The sequence below is a fragment of the Pungitius pungitius genome, chromosome 6, assembly GCF_949316345.1.
Source record: "Pungitius pungitius chromosome 6, fPunPun2.1, whole genome shotgun sequence".
NCBI lineage: Eukaryota > Metazoa > Chordata > Actinopteri > Perciformes > Gasterosteidae > Pungitius > Pungitius pungitius.
Genome location: NC_084905.1, coordinates 9,835,819 through 9,854,811, shown reverse-complemented (window position 1 = coordinate 9,854,811; position 18,993 = coordinate 9,835,819). Strand labels below are relative to the sequence as shown.

The window sequence follows — 18,993 nt, the reverse complement described above, 5'->3', positions numbered from 1 at the left end:
TGTACTGCACAAACAAAACAGCTATCTGTCACAAGTCAAGGGGACTGACTGAGCTCTATCATTGTTTTGGTGCTTCACAGGGATACCCACTGAGAGCTTTCCAGTACAGCCCAGTGTCTCCCCCCCCCAGTCTCTCAGGCGGCAGATTTTTACGTTTTCAATTCTCGACTGCTCTCTACACACATGTGGGCACGCTCCCACCAGCCGATATAATATTTAATATTGTTGTATTTTTCCTGCTGTCGACAAAACTATAAAAATAAAAAAAACACGCACACACAAACACTGTAGTATATTTTGATTTAATCCCCCACACACAATCTTTAGTGGTTCTTTTTGTTTGTGTAACATTTGCTAAAAGGTCTTTGGGAAAGTCTTTGTTTATTAAGATGAGAGCCACACACAAGTAGAAATCATCCCAGATGTCAAATGTGGCCGGTCCAGCTTGTTATACATGAGGACCTTCAAATCGCGGGGCTGACCGCAGGTATAAGGCAAGGACAGGTCTGACCTATAAAAACATAGATTCAATTCAATTCATTTTATTTTGTATAGCCCAAAATAAATGATACTATAGTTGGTGTTCGGTTCTTGTTATAATGCTTTTACTATTTTATATTATTTTTATGTTAATTTATCTCAATTGCTCAAAATACAACGTAACTAAATGTGGCCTCCAAAGGCTGATACCAGAGTGGCATCCACTTCTCAATCTCTGACTGTTTCTGTCCAGCCCCCAACCCCTGGATCTCCGGCGCAGCGCGGCTGCTGGATCTGAAGAGTTCAATACGAGCATTTGACACACCCGATCCAGAATGACACGGTCATGAATACCAGTCATTAAGTAGCTTCTCCCCAGATGCTGCTTTGTTTCCAAGCTATTTTTAGCCCAAGGGTTGCTCAAAAGTTGCCTCCTTGTCAATCCCATGTCAAACTGCCAGCAGACCGACAACCCAACAGCACCTGGTTTGTGCAAATGCATACCGGCGTCAGATCAAGATGTCCCACGTAGTTAAAAAGAGCTGGGGTGTAAAATGATATGGCCCTCTAATCATTAGTGGACCAACTAGCTAATGCTTTATCAGGTATTTATACCGTTGCTTTTGTGAACAGCCTCTCTTATCACCTGCATCGTAATCTGGAGGGGGGGGACTTTGAGGCCGGAGAGTGATGGCTGCAAGATAGAAGCTGTCGATGTGTTCACGGGGACAAACGTACTGCAGAGTTGGCGGACGATGAGAACTTTGATACCGACGCAACACAGTTAGGCCTTCAGCCGGGTGAGGGTGGGGGATAGATAGATAGATAATTTCTTAGGCTTGGGCTCAAATATAACTGACACAGAGGCTCAACTAAAGGAGGTATAGAGGAAGAAAGGGAGGCCAACCCCTCCACCAACGATAAAGCAAAGAAGACCTTGTTTCCCCTCCCCATCACCACTGCCACCCTCCTCTTCTTGCCTTCCCCGTCGCTCTGCTTTGCCAAGTCGGTAACAAGGGTGTAGTTTCTTAACATTCATCATCGCTGAACTCTGAAACTTTATCAGCTCCGGAGAGCGGCGCCACAGCCCCGGCCCCAGCTTTCTGGGCTCTCCGATAGGGCCGATAACGCGCTGATAGATTACAGCAGATTGTTTTACTTCAGGGGACACTACTGCCGCTGCTAATACTAATACACAGACAAGAGGACTCGCTGTGATGGAAGGGGAGGGGGGCAAAGACGAGTTGGGGGCAAGGAAGCCAAGATGAACAGCAGGAAATTACAGACCATGTCCGATATGCCGTTATCCTGCCTCCAGTCATTTGTGGGAATAAACGGTACGAATACGAATGTTGTGTGTGGTTTTATGCCACATAAGTTCAAACAATTCATAATCAAACTCATGATGTGAATTGTAGACAAAATACTGTGTAGTTATTCATTAAGTCTGTGAAATGCTGATTTCTAAAAATAAATGTGTGCACTTACGCAGGTAACCTGAGCTAGAAGTGGGGGCCATGGGTAAGTTGCCAGGTGACCTACAGTGGAAAAAAAAGGTTGAGTGCGAAACAAAGGGACCTCTCTCTCCCTCTCTCTCTCTCACTCCCCAAGATAGACGGTTTACTGCTTAATAAAATCCCTTTCTCGAAGAGATCTAATCTCCGATAACCTCATCAAATCTAACCTCAGAAAATTAGGACTAGAACCTCATCAAATGTCTTTCCAAGAAATTAAATTAATGGTTTATCATTCAGTACTTTGTTTTATTCATTTACTGCATATCTTTCTCATTTAATTTACAGTTTTTTCAAGCCTATTTCTACAGGTGCGATCCATGGTGAGAAAAAAAGGGGTGAGCCATTATTATCCTAAATAACTATTAAATGTTATGCACTGCTCCTGCGAATGAGCAAACAAGGAGAAAGCTAAAAGGCAACCGGTCTGGGAGTCTGTTCAATCTGAGGCTCAACTCGTCTCTGCCTCACCTCACAATCTCCTGTTGCACAAATTCAGCAGTTTTGATGTGCTTGAAATGTTTAAGAAATTACATTTATAGTACAGAACTCATGATAAATATTCATTTTCTCATCATTTGTTGCCTCTCCTTCCTCCCCTGACCGCACCTTCCTGCCAGCGTGAGAGGAATGTGCAGCATCTTACGCTTTCTGATGCAAATTATTGCCGTGTTCCATTTTTTTCAATGGCTCCAGCTTTCACGCCCAGCGGAGCTTATGGTTGCGTGCGTTGCAAGGCAACGGGCACACTCGGATCAAGCTAACATAAAATCAGTCCACACTCTCTGGTGCAAAGGGACGAAAACGAAGAAAAGCAGCAGCAGGTACAAGAAAGCCCTGTAAAGAGGTAACGTTATGTATTTCCATCTCAGACAAGTCATTTCATGTCACATATTGGATGCTTTAGATTAACACTGTGATCGTTTACACAGATAATGTTAGCCAAACTGCTTTAAGACTTAAGGAGCCTTCCAGCTAGCATAGTGATGGTGACACATTATCACTAATCAAAATACACGTCTTCCAGGCACGACATTGAGACTTGTCCAGGACACTCATTACCTCTATTATAACGATTTTATTTTACCGATTTGAAACAAATAATTTTTTCCCAATTGACATTAGCTAATGTTAGCTAGCGTTTTTCACAGGTGACGTTAGCTAGCATCAGCAGCTTCGTACCTTGCAAGCAAGCCATTATTAGCATAATTTATAACGGTTTAATTTAATGTTAGGTACTTAAATATCAGAAATTGTGTAAATGTTTACACACACCTTGTTACCTATATTATTTGCACAATATTATAACTCATCTTTGTTGTCAAAGGGAAACGTGTCTAAATAAATGAAAATGATTAATGACTTTTGTTCATAGACAAGTGAACGTTAACTTAACGTTACTTGTCCAAAGTGCCTCAAATTGTTAATGTCGAGCCATTCTCTTCAGATTAGCTTTCCACATACCATTTGACATTTTTCACCCGATAGTAACTGTAACTGTTTTTTATTGTTTTTAATTGAATTTATTATGCCTGGTTTATCTGTTGGTTTTATTGCCTATCTGTTATCTGGTTTGACTTTAAAGTGCCATGTAAAGCGCTATATAAATAAAATGTATTAATTATCATCATTATTATTATCACTGAAGGATTTTGCTGACAAATGGTATTCTATCTTAATGTACAATCTGGTATATTTATGCATTCCACACATTATGTTGTCTAGATTGTATTTATGGTAATGTAAATTGTAATTACATGTGAATAAATGTGGAATCTGGTGTTATGGAACGCTAATATTTTTTTATATTTTGAAATGTCCAGATGCACTCCAGAAACATTTGCAGAGACCAACACCTCCTAAAGAAAGCACACCTGATCCCACAGGTTCACCTCTCTCTGAACCTTGAAAGATGTTATTTACTAGTTATTGGTGGTAGTATCGCATTTGTATTTATTTGGCAGCAACAGCGCAGAATGTATAAACGAGGGGCGCATAAAGCCAGATAGCCAGAGGTGGGACAAAGTCATTGTTATGCAAGTCACAAGTAAGTCTCAAGTCGTTGCCCTCGAGTCCCGAGTCAAGTCGAGTCAAAGATGGGGCAAGTCCCAGGTCTCGAGTCGAGTCCAAAATCTTAACATTTTAGTTTCGAGTCATTTCAAGTCCTCTTATTATAGTGGGGACGGGGAACCCTGGGTGATGGTGCGCTGCCTCACAGACCTAGACTACGAAGGGAAGGGTAATGGTGGATCGACTGTGACTGTGTTATAGTACTGTAACGCTCACCCCAATGCTGCAGCGTAAATAAGGAGGCGATGACTGGCTTGCAACTCCGGTGCATTTATTTATATAAAACAACTCAACTTCGGTCACTGTTGGCCGTCACCACGCCGAACGAACACTTCCGCATACACGGCCCCCCAAAACTCGGGTTGTCTCGCGTAACTACAGCTGGTAACAGAGCATAACGTGAACACATGCAACATCTGCATAACTGATTAACTAATAACCTTAACTCAGCTCATTACAGTACTTTAAAACAGACGTTGACATAATGTTGGCGAGGATTTCCATCGGAGTATGAATCCGGGTTCAAAAATCCCGATTTTTGTAACCATGAACGAGCTGTCTCGTTGATACGGTCAAATGGACTGCAGTGATTGGATGTCGTGCAGGCAGCGCGCGCACTCTGCATACAGGTGGCGCACAGTTTTCATGGGAAGTAGCAAGTCTTCTCGAATCAAAAGGCTTGAGTCCAAGTCAAGTCACGAGTCATCGATGTTAAAGTCCAAGTCGAGTTGCAAGTCTTTGTACGTTTTGTCGAGTCGAGTCTCAAGTCATCAAATTCATGACTCGAGTCCCCACCGCTGCAGATAGATAATTCAATTGTTGGAGTTTGTAAAGTTCCAAAGTTACTAAAAATGTAAATGTTCTGAGATCATTATATTTGCTTGTATTACATTTATCAAATATGAATGTACAATACATACAACATAGTGTACCTAGAATGTTTATCAGAATGATACAATGGAATGGATGTGGTTCAAAGTGGCCGTAGGTGGTAGGTGGGGGGGGCACAAATCTTTATACCGCCTAGGGCAGGCAGCCAATCGGCTAGAGCCGGCTCTTCTCTGCAGGTCTCAAGGGTCCGACATTACCTACATACACACTAAAACCTAACCATTGTGATCATATCCCATCTTTTGGGCTATCTCAAACTATGGTATTCTTTTTTTTTTTTTTGTTCTTTATGTAGTCGTGACTTGATCATTATTTTGGAGAATGACGGCGACAGCAACGTTTTAATGATCAGGATTTCATTGGTCTGAGGGTGTGAAAGCAGTCATAAAAAACATTTTTCCATCTTCATTCATTTTCATGAATTTCCACGCAAATGTTTTAACAAAAATCCATGCCTGTGTGTGAAGCGACTTTGAGTCGGACAGGTCAGGTGGATTTTACACATCTATGTTTCAAACTAATGTAAGCCATATGGACTGCACCCATATGAGAACTAGCACGGGGCGAGTCAGCAGGGAATACGGAGCTGTTGTAATAAGCACAGGAGCAATTAGGGATTCATATGTAAAGTGGGGTCAAGCTGCTGACTTTCCCTGTCTTTGTGTCTCCACTTGGGACGGCATCGGACAGCTCCAAGGCACCAAGCGGCCAATAGCAGGACCCATTCCGGTCGACAGCCTTTACAGCCCTGTCATTGTGGGAACTCAAACCTGTCCCCTGTCGGTTGGTGCCTCTCTATTAGGGACAGATTGAGGACTGCTTATCTAGGCCCACCAGAATGTGTGTGTGTGTGTGTGTGTGAAGACTGAGGGTGTGCGTGCAATGAATTGGTGTCAGGGAGGGCATAAAGAGTTAAATGGGGTCTAATCTGCTAATAACAAGCAACGGCAAGAAATTATCAACGCACAGCTTGCACAAAACGCAAAAACCTTTATACACACACACAAATCTAAAAGCACAAATATCATTAATAAAAAGACTTGCAAAAAAGTACATGTGTATGTGTATGTGCATTGGTCCTAATTCTGGCATCAACATTTTATCAGCCAAACCCCATGAATAATCTACACGGTAATTTCTTTCTTTCTCCCCTTTTTGTTCCTGGCATTTTGGTGCAGCAAGATAAGGGCTAAAAAACAACAGAAGGGCTTGCAGAGTGGAAGAAAGACAGATAGATAACATTGATATCAAACTCCTACACAACACACTCATTCTCTAATCTGGGCTTTTTATCACAGTTTCGTTTTTCTTCTTTTTTCTTTCTTTCTGTCTAAGCCACTCCTCATTCTTTGTGCACTAAGGACAAAAAAAGAGGAGCATAGCCTTAAAAAACTAAAGTCAGATTTTGGTTTCAAATCAACCTTAATGCTGATTCTCTGCTTCGTCTTTCTGGTTAATGTGTGAAAGGCAATGATACTAAGTACAGTTCAAATGACAGATCGGGTCAGACTGTGAGCTGTAAAAATAAAAAATATTTAGATACGAGAAAAGGGTTTATTGCTTATTAGCAGCCACAGATATAGCCAACAGAATATTTGTTGGTAGAAGACTGACACAAAGTCACACACATCATTTCTGAGAAGAGGAAAACATATTTAACACACAGACTTATCGTTGCTCTGTGTCAGACAGAAAAGGTTCTCTGGGTCTAATCTATCAAGGTCAGCAAGTGAGGCCCGGACAAACAGCGTGTTGTTCTGTCTCTGCTGAAGAACACAACGTGTGGCTGACTTACCGGGGGGATGCTATGTATGACAAGCTGACCCGACTTCTTATGTTCTAGTGATGAATGGATAAGTGCACTGAACGCAGTCTACCTGGTCTATGATGACCCATTTCTATTGCATCCCTTGTATGTGATTTTATTATAAAGAGGCATTATCAGTCTCTACTTTTATTACCTTTATAAAACACCAAAAATAGAGGAATTAAATCAACTCTAATTGGAGTCTTATTCAGCGGTTTTAAGGTTAAATCAAGAGGGTCTGAGAGGTCTCTGACCTGATTAAGACAAAACATTTATCTAAAAAAAAAACATTGAGTTCCTCCGCCTTTGTTAAAGGGTTAGGGTCAAACAGACTTTCTATTGTTCTGACACACTCAAAGATCATTCACCATTTCAAACCCATTCATACACTGATGACAGGACGTCAGGAGCTACCATACACGGTGCCACCTGCCCATTAGTAACTAACAATCACACAACATTCACACACAATAGTCACTCGCAGATAAGGATAAGTGTCCCAAGGACATGACTAAGTGGACTATCGGACTATCGGAGTCAGGGATCGAACCTCTGATCCTCTGATCTGACTACTGTGGGTTAGGGTTAGTTGGTGAAGACCCCAACAGAACGTGTTAGTGACCCCATTAAAGTGTTTTTTTTGCAACCAAAACGTTACTATGGGCAACCATGTGTTTATTGGGCTGGAAGTCACCATTAGCACAACGACTTGTTACATTGAACCACCTGTTGTTTCTGAAACGGTCCTCATTCTGCTGTCAATCCAGATAACCGAACATGACAAACAGACATTTTGATGGTGGTGACAGTAAGAATTCTTACTCTTTTGATATGCTGAATATCCAATATGGCTAGAATTGTAGATCCTTTGAGATTGATGGTGGAATTCGCCAAGGAGTCAGCCATCTTTCTTCCTTCTCATCTCTACATAAGCATAATCAAACGTACTAAGTAGGTCTAAGAATGTACTTTTACAGAGGCAATTTTTTGAGGCACTTTCCAAAGGGAAAATAGCATTAGACCATCATTTAGCATTTAGTAGAATAAGTCCAAAAACTTGAATGGAAACCCTCAGCTGCATTACCTTTCTGCATCGAGGGTAGAAGGAGTGATGGCGCTGATGTGGAGTTTCTCCTCGTAGAGAAGGAGAGAGGAAGAGTTGAGAGTATGAGAGGAGGACACAAGTTCAGTTGGACACAGAGAGCTGGAGAGCCAAAGATAAGAGAGGGAAGGAGATAGAGGTTGCTTTGTGGTGTGTGTGTGTGTGTGTGTGTGTGTGTGTGTGTGTGTGTGTGTGTGTGTGTGTGTGTGTGTGTGTGTGTGTGTGTGTGTGTGTGTGTGTGTGTGTGTGTGTGTGTGTGTGTGTGTGTGTGTGTGTTGGGTGATAAAAAGCAAATGGGTTAGAGGATTTGGATGCAGGGAGCATATCCATCCGTGATCTCTCCTGGTATCAAACTGGAGCGATCCGTGATAAAAAAAAAAACTCAACCTGGCAACGTTTGTAGCTGCAGTGGGAGTTCAGTGGGATGCAAATGGCCAGTCTACCCCTTCTCCCTCCACCTCTCCATCTCTATGCCCCCCCGCCCCCTCCGTGCTACTCTTGTTACCTTTAGAATGACCCGGAGAGCCGGCAATACGAGTTACCGTTGTACTCAGGCTATGGCCTGTTGTGTACAGGTTCTTAGCATCTATACTGCCTTCAGGATGAGCAAATAAGATACACTCCACATCTCAATACTCTCCGCCCAATGGTGAGACCACTACATACACCCGCCCTCTTTCTCCACTTCATCTCCCTCCTCCTACCAAAAAATAAAAAAGCTTCACAAAAGTGAAATGAATTAAGGAGAGGGTTTTTCTTCCTTCTGCTGTACCCCACCCTTTTCTAGAGAGAGGGAGAGGGAGAGAAAAAGAAGAAAAAAAACATAATTTATCTGTGTATTATCAAGAAAGGCAGACACTTTAATCAGTCAGCTATGAAGTCAGTATTTCCATTCTTATCTGTCGCAGGAGTGGAAATGGAGAGGAGATAGCGTTCTGGGAGCCCATCGGTGGGCAGGAATGATAATGGGGGGTGGGGGGGGGGGCAGTGATGGGGTGAGAGAGGGAGGAGGGAGAGGGTCTAGGCTATTGGACCGCTGTGTCAGCGCTATCTGGACCCATTATCAACGGCCTTATCCGCCCTGCCATCAGCCTCACTGTAATGGGGCCAGTTCAACTTTCCACATTATCATACCGCCAAGACCTGGTGTGCCCAGGATAGGGGTCTGACTCAAGACTGAGGGGAGGGGGGGGGGGGGGGGGGGGTTGAAGAAGGGGAGGTGAAAGAGGTACAGATTGAGGGGGTGGTTTAAAAATAAACAAAAAGAGGAGATTATTTAAAAAGTGGCGAGGGAGGGGAAGGAGAGACGGTTCGGTCCATCTGAACAGACTTTCAAGGAAGTATTCCCGCTTGGATGTTCCGCCAAATACTGGCCTGACTTTGTGCTAGAGGGTGTTTACTTCCGGACTTCTAGTCTCTCCTGGCTGTTAAGTTATATTAGAGCCACGCCCCCCTAATAAATGATGTCACAACAGGGTTTCATTAATCAGGAAGATTACATGCAGTTAGTTGTACAGTGTGGGACACTCGATGCCTATACCAGTCTCTATTGAGCGAGAAAATAAGAAACGTTTATTCCTCAATCAAACCATGAAGCCTCTGATGAGTCTGACGTGGCCTTTTCATTAATGATGCACGTCATTGGGCTGCCACATCAGAACCAGTCCATTTTCATTTGCCATTTTTGAGCTGCAACATTTAAGAATTTAAGAATAAAGCTGGGTTTTATTATTTTAGCAAACAGCCTGTAGTGTGATGTCACTTTTCTCTGTTTTACATCAATCTAAACTGAATGTAATAGTTTAGAACACTTCAATTTGCACCCTGTGAAGATTCATGGCAATCATTTGAAAGTTTAAAGACCTAATGATAATTAGACAAAAGTAAAAGTATGTGTGGCCTTTAAAGATGTTAACTGGTGACTTCTTGGGCCCACGTCCTGACCTTGTCTTCTTGTTTTAGAGGCCTGAGGGGGATAACTAACCAGCATTTTGAAATGTAAAAGGGGAATCCCCTATCCTGGTGATCATCATAGTGTGCGGTGGTCCGATGTCTGTATGCTGTTTAGCAGTGCCTCAATGTCACAGTCAAAGTAAAGACAATATAGTCTTCACCAGCCCACTGCTGAACACCGGGAGCTATAATTAAGAGAGCAATGATAATCATCAGTGGGGAGTGCTTTCATATAACATGCATGTCTGTTTATATCAATGTTTTTACAGTAACCGTTTTATATCAAATGTGACATCTTTTCACCTGTGGCACATTCCGCACACGCACAAAAAGACACACACACACACGCGATTGGCAGCTCACTTATCAGTCGGGAGCCGCAGCACGATGGTTTACACAAGCACAAAGCAATCCAAAGGCTGGATCACTGCCGCTTTACCGGCTCACATGACTCATAATGTACACACAGAGACAAGAGAGGGTGAGAGACACTGGGGGGCAGGGAGCAAAGGGAGCCACAGAGAGACATGGAGGGAGACAGAGAGACACACAGCGACGTTGTGTTACTCTTGGCCCACCAACAGGAGCAGCCTCTCCACCCTAAAGGACGTAGCACCAGCCACCAATGACTTGTATCATCCTCTATTGGCAGCCAGAGGGAACTGCAACACAAAAACCCTGCCGCACAGACAGTCTGTCGAACCACTGGTCTAGACCTCCTCTGTTAAGTAGGCTCCTCCAGCATCTGCTCTTTCTACTTGCATTGTCTCGGACAGCGAGTGGCCCCTTATCCACTCCCATTCTTCCTCATTCTAACCCTGCTCTGGCGCACTGTTCCCTCTTCTTCATCGCTGTCTTCCTCCTCTTGGTGTGTCTCTCATCTTCACCCCCTTTTCCATCAGACTCCTCTTTTTGCTTTTATTCTTTAATTTTCATAACCAGCATAGTGGTCTTAGTTGTCTTTAAAACCCTAGCAATGACACGCCTCCTTTAGAAATGATACTTTCTTAGTCATGAAAATGTTGTAAATCAAAGATAAGAGTAATAAAGATTACATGGCTCTAAAGTAAGGGCTATTGTTTTGTGGAATTGGCCTTTTGGTACCAACAGTCACTTTTCAGAAGCTAATGCCTGTTTGCCGGCATGCCAACCACGTTTAAAAGTTAGTGATGTGATAAGATGTGTGTGACAACTTTTTTCTGGGTATGAGTTTTTATTATTTTACCTAGAAATGCAAAACAATAAGTGTGACATTAAGAATATAATATGCCCTTAATGTCACACTTATTGTGAAAATTAGGCAAAGTATATGAAATGCTACTAGATCATTCTGCCACCTCCTATTCTGCCCATAAACCCCAAATCAATAAAATATAATGAATACAGTCAAATGATGTGAATTCTAAAAACGTTGTTAATGAGGTTTCTCTACCACTTGATGGGCGCAGAAAGAGCAGGTGCACACAGGGTGAAAAGGTCAGACAGAAGATTGTGGGTGTCTAAAGCACTTTATGATCCACGGAGCATTTTTCGATCTCCTCATGCTGTGACCTTTGACCTCTTAACCATTTGTCTGATTCCATATTGGGGATTTGGGAATTCAGCTCACCAGCTTTAAGCTACAGGTGCATTTATTGTTGGCCGTTCAGTACAAGAGCAGTTAGAAAGTGAGAGTGTGTGTGTGTGTGTGTGTGTGTGTGTGTGTGTGTGTGTGTGTGTGAGAGTGTGTTCATGGCAGTAAAAGCAGGTCAGGCGGTGTTGTTTGCCCAGGTTGCCTTAACACCCTGGAACAGAGCGCTCAGCACAGTAGGAGCAAATGGTCTGTCTTATCACTGCCTGTGGGGGGGCTTGTCACAACACCGTCGTACCAGCACACACACACACACAAACACACAGTTCAAGTGGCCAGTGTCATTCTGACCAGAGATCAGAGCCACGTGGCCCAAAGCTACCCCTCACACTAAAATTGACTAAACTAAAAAGTGCATCTACCAACTACTCAACACACTATACTAAATCACCGATAAACAGAGCCTTGGATTCTTCCACTAATTCTTGACAGCCATGATTAATGTTAATGTATCTCCATTAACTACGATGCACCCATTTGAATGTTCACGGCAAAAGTATGAACTTTGATGACATATTGGGTGAGTTTTAGTCAGTGCGCACTGAAGACAGAAGCTCATAAAGCTGTTGATTCTCACTGACCAGACTGAGCTCTGGCCTTGAGGGTTACGGGAAACAACGGTCAAACAAAAGGTGTGCTTTTGCCTCGCTGGAAGGACAATGGGCCATGAAATTATCAGCATCAAAGATGCATATTGTTGTCATGTCAATCGGGGAGATGAGTCCGAGAACCCAACTCACAAGTCTGTAGTAGTGGATTTGCATGGGCTTGATGCAGGTCTCGTTTTACAAAGCACAAGGGGTTTGTTACATTGACATAGGGCATCCAACAGGTCTAGTCTGGACCCTGATTGACACAACTGAACTTAATTGATATCAAATATTTTCTGTGCGCACAGAAATTAAAGTTAGGGGGCTATGCCAATGTGACAGATTGTCATGGCCTTTAAGGCAAATCTGTCATTTTTGGGCAATACAGAGTCAATTGAATACAAAAGAGCTGAAGAACGTGTGACTTGAATGGTCATCTCGACCATTTAATCACCGATATTCACGCTGTTGTATTATATCTCATTCATGGGGGCTGGGTTCTTTGATCACTCTGTTCAACATCCACCCTCTTAAACAGGAAGCACCTCAAACGAGATTTAAGCCCTTGCAAAGCTCCCTGTGAAGAGCTGGCATATGGGGGTTATTACTCCTAGAGAAAACAGTTTGGACCTTGATCACGCTACTGTTGGCCGGGGGGATGTTTTCTCTCCTCCCCTCCACTACAAAGTCGTCAGCTGGCCATAATTCACCAGGAGGCTGCCTCCTGGGTAAATAGCAGGAAGGGGTAATAACTCATCCACACCGAGCACAAACCGCGTTTCCTCTATAACCCAGTCAACTTCCCCTTTGCCGTATCTGACCATGAACACACACTCTCCGTCAACGTTATTCACATGGTCACAATGCATACATTTAGAAAACAGGTGCTTTTATGAGCCAAGTTAAATTGTTATATAATAATAATAATGTATTAATTCAAATCGACACGAAAAAGATCCATTATAAAAAGTACATTTTCAGCTCCTTCAACACTTTCTGAGAAGTAAAGCCATTCTAGCAGACGTGTTCAAACTCGCGATGTAATTTAAACCCCTCCCTAACCTCCTAAGGTACTATTTGTGCATGCATATGTGGGTGAGAGTGCAGTCATATGCAACCTTCCCACCAAACCATGTGAGCATGATAAACGTTGGTGACCTAATCCGTCACCATCTAGCCATATTAATATCTATCAGTAGAATCAGCCATATGCAGTCATCCTGCTGATGCTGTTGCTTTTCTCTTCCCCCGCTTACAGTTCACTTTTCAACTCTTGACGCTCTTCAACGGAAAAGGCTGTTTAAAAGAAAGATTAGAAAGAACCCTCCCCTGGTGATAATCATCAATGAACGCCAAAATTTCCCAACATGCGCTATCGTACAAGAGATCTGGAATGAGTAATACGTGGTATTAATTTTAATTAAATTAATCAATGACTATGCTTGTTAAGGAGGAGAGACAGGGAAGAGACGAGGGAGGAAAAAAGAGGAACGGGGTGCGAGGTTGAATGAGTGAGAAAAGATTGAGGGGAAAAAGAAATGCATTCACACCTATCATCTAATTATACAACAACATTAATCCCATTAGGGCTGGAACTGATTGCCAGGGTCCGGACCCCAGCTGCTGCTGCTTGGGCCTGTTGTTATTGCGGCGGAGCCTCAGCTCCTGCCTGCTCCGGCCTGATAACAACTCTAATCATGCCTGCCCATCTCTATCTGCACCGGAGATCGGGCCCTACGGCTTATCAAAAGTTCACATCTAGCTAAAAGCAGAACAAAGAACAAAACACACACAAAAGGGAAAGCCACCAAGGCGCTGCATGAGTCTTCTCTGTGTGTGTGTGTGTGTGTGTGTGTGTGTGTGTGTGTGTGTGTGTGTGTGTGCGTGCGTGCGTGCGTGCGTGCGTGCGTGCGTGCATGCGTGCGTGCGTGTGTGCGCGCGCGCACGCTTGGAATGTTGCTTGAGTGTTTTATGTCACTTTGGCTCACAAAGAATGAATTAATCCATCAATGGTGCGTCCATATAACATGAGCCTTGTCAGATTAGCTGCCACACTCAACTGGCACCTATCTGAAGTCATTTCAGAAAGCATCTTTTCTTTCAGCTGAGGAGTTCCACCCGTCTTTCCTGAGTAGAAGGAAAGGTTGAGGTCAGAGCGGTGGTTTCCTTGTCTGGGCTGTGCAGGCGTCCTGGTTGGCGGCGCATTATTCATGCTGACCTCTGAGCTCTAGCACTGATGTCATAGGAACCAGGCCCTATCCGTCCGTCCGTCCGTCATCTCTCACACACACACACACACACACACACACACACACACACACACACACACACACACACACACACACACACACACACACACACACACACACACACACACACACACACACACACACACACACACACACACACACACACACACACACACACACACACACACACACACACAGACAGATCAGCAGGCTGTTATCCATCTACCATCGGTGGGTCCTCCTTATCAGCCCCAAACATCTTTGACAGATGGGGGGAGCAGCAGATCCTGCACGGCTGCCATTAAAAACACACCACAACGCATTCTTACAGCAGCTATGTATTCCACACACTTTCTTTCCACAATCTACTTTTTCTCCTACCTCATATTGCCACACTTATTTTCCCCCATCTCTTCTTTTAATTATCCAGAGACCCTCGCCCAGCCAATGACAAACAAAACCTGCCACAACAGTGCAACAACGCTGGGAAAATGGCATGCACCAGCCAGATGTAATTACAACATGCACTGCATCTCTCCATCTCGCCTTCCATCTGTCCAACCCTCCTTCTTTCTTTCTCCTGCATTTTCTGCGATATCAGCAACAGCAATCGCCGCCAAGTTTTATCACGTCTCCCATCTCAACCGCCAGAATATAAGCCCAGGGATCCAGCCTCAGTGGGCCGCCTGCCCGTATCCTATCTCCCCATCGAGGAGGGGAGCCTTATCCGGCTGAAAGATCGCTAACCGTTGGGGAGGATGACGCACAAAGAGACACAGACAAATATCTATCTGCTACACCAACACCCACTTTTTGACTTGGGCCCACAGAAGACCCCAGACCTAATCCATGGTTGCTAGGGGAATATCCATGCTGTGTTATCTTATGGTCGCCACTGTGTGTGTGTGTGTGTGTGTTTGTGTGTGTCAATAGTTGCTCCTCTGGGGTATTTTACTAAACCGGTCAGAAAAAGTGGGATGAAATGTTTCGGTTAGAGAATAACAAACTGAAATCATGAACTTTCAGACCAAAGAATAAGTCAACAAGATGAGAATTTTGACCACACGTTCGATCCTCCAGTATATGACTGTTTCTGATACACAGTGGTGCAGACACCCTTTGGTAAACACTCAGCCCTTATCACTTGTTTGCCTTGGTGATGAACTGGAGGTTACAGATGTAGCCTTCACTTTATCATAGTGATATTACTTTTTCCCCAAAAATTGTGGGATTTTTTCTACCTATGAGGGATATCAGACATACAGTCAGAGGGGCACCAAAGGTTCTGATCTGGCCTATAGGACCATTTGTGTAAAAAATGCAGAGAAATCGTTCAATGAAATGCTCTGCCATTGGTCCATTGGAGGCTGTGCTGTCCTAACAAGACTAGAAGGCTGTTTTCTGGATACGCTGCCATAGATCCCACATGCTAACCAACAGGCTGCATGACACAACACTTTTAAGCATGGGCAGTTATGAGTCCTTTTTAAAAAAAAAGGAAGTGAGTACTACTGAATGAAACTCCACCTGACAACACCTGGGTCTGACTGGAGCATTTCAGTGACAGCAAGCAGAATGTGTCAAACAACGTGGTGGACACACTGCATAGGTAAAGTAATACCACGACTATCCCCGCCCACACACACCTTATCAGAACAGAGTTGTTATCACTCCTCAGTCTTTCCTATCTAAATGTCGACCAAATCATAAGAGAGTCACAGGGCTGAGAGCCTGGCCCCAACCACACGCAGCAGGGGCCTAGTGCAAAGGGAGCCATAGTGGACCAGAAGTACTGATAAAGGCGGCCCTAACGCCCCGAGACGGACAGACACTCTCTCACCCTCTCCCTCTCTCTCCTTCTCTCCCTCTCTCTCCCCCCCTCCCTCTCGTCTAGCCTGTGTTTATCAGCCTCTGGGTCTGGGATGCATCTCCAGGCCTCCAGGCCTCGAGGCTGGCTTTACTGTACGTGCCTGCTGGGAGTCCACAGATGGTAGACCTCTTTGGAAACATATGAAAAAAAAGAAGTTACAGACTATAGACTACTTGACAAGGCACAGTAGAAGAATCCTTAATGGCAACCCAGCGGATATGTCTCAATCGTGAATAGATGGTGTCAAAGTGCTATTAGCCTCAACATGTGGAAGAAAGTGAGCATCTAAAAATAACTTATCTACTCAAAAACTCCACACCTGCAAAGAGCAACCAACAACATGACAAGTTAAGGACAGCGGCTATTGGTGCTGATCAAATGGCTAGGGTAACAACCTTGAAGTACAACATAAAGTTACTGGCTAACTTAAGTAGCTGTTGATAGACAGTGCTGCAGGAGTCTCAAGAACACAGACGTGGTCTTAAGAGTTTAAATTACTTATATATAATTGATTGATTTCACACTTTAGCAATGCACATTTGTTCATCACAAGATCATCTTGCAGAACAAAATGTGTCAGAATAAAATATTTGTTGGCCACAGAGATTATTTGTCCACCATAATTCATCAGAAGGATATCCCATTGGATTAATGTCAAGGAAGCCAGTGTGGGCCTTTGAATATGCGTCATCCATGCAGCTTCTATCGGAGTGATGGAATCAAGATCATGTGTGTTGCAACACCCTACAGTACAATACAGAAAGCAGCATATTGACCAGACAACAATTAACACTTCAATGTCGTAGTTCCAGCAACTCATGGAGTTAACTTCAAGTAGCAGAATCTCAAGTACTATCCACTGATTAGAACCTCCCACAGCGATCTGAGACATTGGCCGTGGGGTACAGGTTGCACCTTTAAGGCAATTTAGAACCACAAGCCTTCGTGCTTACTTGACCTCATGATCTTAGGAAAGAGGTTTGCATTTGATCTTGACTTTTTCTAAAAATCAAACGCCTAACAGCAATTCAGCCTTTCAGTGATAAACCTTCACACGTTTTATGAACAGGAAGAGCTCGTCAAGCACGGAGAGCATGCGAGAAAACGGCCTTTCAAGCGGCCCCAAGATGCATTATTGAGTTAAAGGGATGGATGAAAAAAGAAAAGAGGAGATCCAATTGTAAGCAGCTATCAGCAGAGGAGATCAGCCAGGCGGCCAATCTGACGCCCCATCTCTGGGGGAGAGAAGTGAAAAGCCAGGGGGAAATGCAACGGCGGCCTCAGACAGAAAACAAATAAAAAGAGATCCAATTTTCATCTTGTATCTGGGCTCACATCGGATCGCTGCTCTATCTCTGCTCACATCGGCCTTTTCAGAGAACACTGACGTTTCCACAACAGAACTCAACAGGAAGACACAGCTACGGCTCGAGCTGCTGGTGGACAAAGCATTCTCTACAGGCTAATAAACGACAACTTTTATTTGTATAGCTCTTCGCGCAGTGGAGATAGCGACTTTCTGACGCCGTTTGCACAAAGTGTAGTCTGCGTCACTGGGACGAAATGCTGGATGTCAACTCAATTGAACTTGCACTTTAAGGTTCAATTATCTCATATTATCAAATACAAACTGCCGTCAAAGTTGTGTGCCGGTATTGTACAAACACATTCTGTCATTACACTACAGCAGGCACACTTGAGTTCTCTACTAAGGTTACTTGTTAACTTTAGTGTGGACGCAACAGAAGGGGCGCACAAAACATGCGCTTCCTTTCCAGGGAGCGCGTGGCTCTGCACGCACTGTAACTAGCAACAACAACAACATTAGGAGAGGAGCCGGTTTCATCCTTACGCTTTATCTGCCGGGGTTTGCTCTGCTTCCTCCGGGACATGTTGGCTCTTCTCTCCGAAGAAGCGGCAGAGAAGTGGTCGGCTTCTTCGGGCTTGTGCTCTCGTCCCCCGCGGTTCACTGCTGCGACGCGGCGCTCCGACCAGCGAGCGGAGAGATCCGCATGACCCGCCTGCACTTTGGTATCTTCTGCCACGACAGCTAACGCGGGGCCAACCTGTGGCTCAGTCCGCTTATTCGTCACTGTCCTCCGGTTCTGTTCTTCACACGAATGCCTTCACCTCACCTTTCTCGCCGTTCCCCAGCTAACGTTATTCCTTTCGCCCGGCAAACCACCGCCACGTTCCCCCGCGCGTCTGTTAGCGGACACAGATATCCTGCCTGATAAACGCTTGCGGCTGCCCGGCGTTGAGCGCAGCGGCTGCGGCTGTTTCTGCCAAGTTTGGTCCCCTGGAACGTCACTGAACAGGGGAGCCACTTTCCATAGAGCTCCAGTCACCTCCGTTTACTACCGAGGAGGGCACGCGCCCTGGAACGCCCCTTACGTCTGACGTCAGCACCGCACTCATCACCTATTGGATCAACATTATGATACGTGGAGCAGGACATTTTTGATTGATCACAACAACAACAAAATACTCATTATACTCGTAGTTTTACTGCACGATATTTGAACTACATAACATAAACCATGTGATTGATACATTGACGTAGTAGTACATATTTTTACGGAAGTTAGGTATACGTTATGTATCTTAACAGGCACTGTGGAAAGAAATCTTTAAAGATTAATTCATAAACCCATATCCCTTTTTTAGGGTGCAAGGTGAAAAAGAAGGGATTTGTTTAATGTCAGATAACTGTTTTTTTCACACCTTAATTAAAGTAATTTACTAGACCACTGTGTCACCGCACATAACTTGGTATCATTTTAAAATGTCCTATTTAATAAAGTGAAAAGTACATGGTTTTGCTCTCATTGTACTGT

At 44.0% G+C, this 18,993-nt stretch overlaps 1 protein-coding gene across 1 annotated transcript in view; it reads right to left on the bottom strand.

Annotated features, from left to right (window-relative positions):
• zfpm1 (zinc finger protein, FOG family member 1) overlaps positions 1–18,545 on the bottom strand; it is an 82,296-nt gene extending 63,751 nt beyond the window's left edge. Inside the window, exon 1 of the mRNA XM_037450841.2 lies at positions 18,009–18,545. Coding sequence (XP_037306738.2) covers positions 18,009–18,048 — 40 coding nt within the window. The 5' untranslated portion in view covers positions 18,049–18,545. The remainder of the gene's footprint in view (positions 1–18,008) is intronic.
• Between the last annotated feature and the right edge of the window lie 448 nt (positions 18,546–18,993).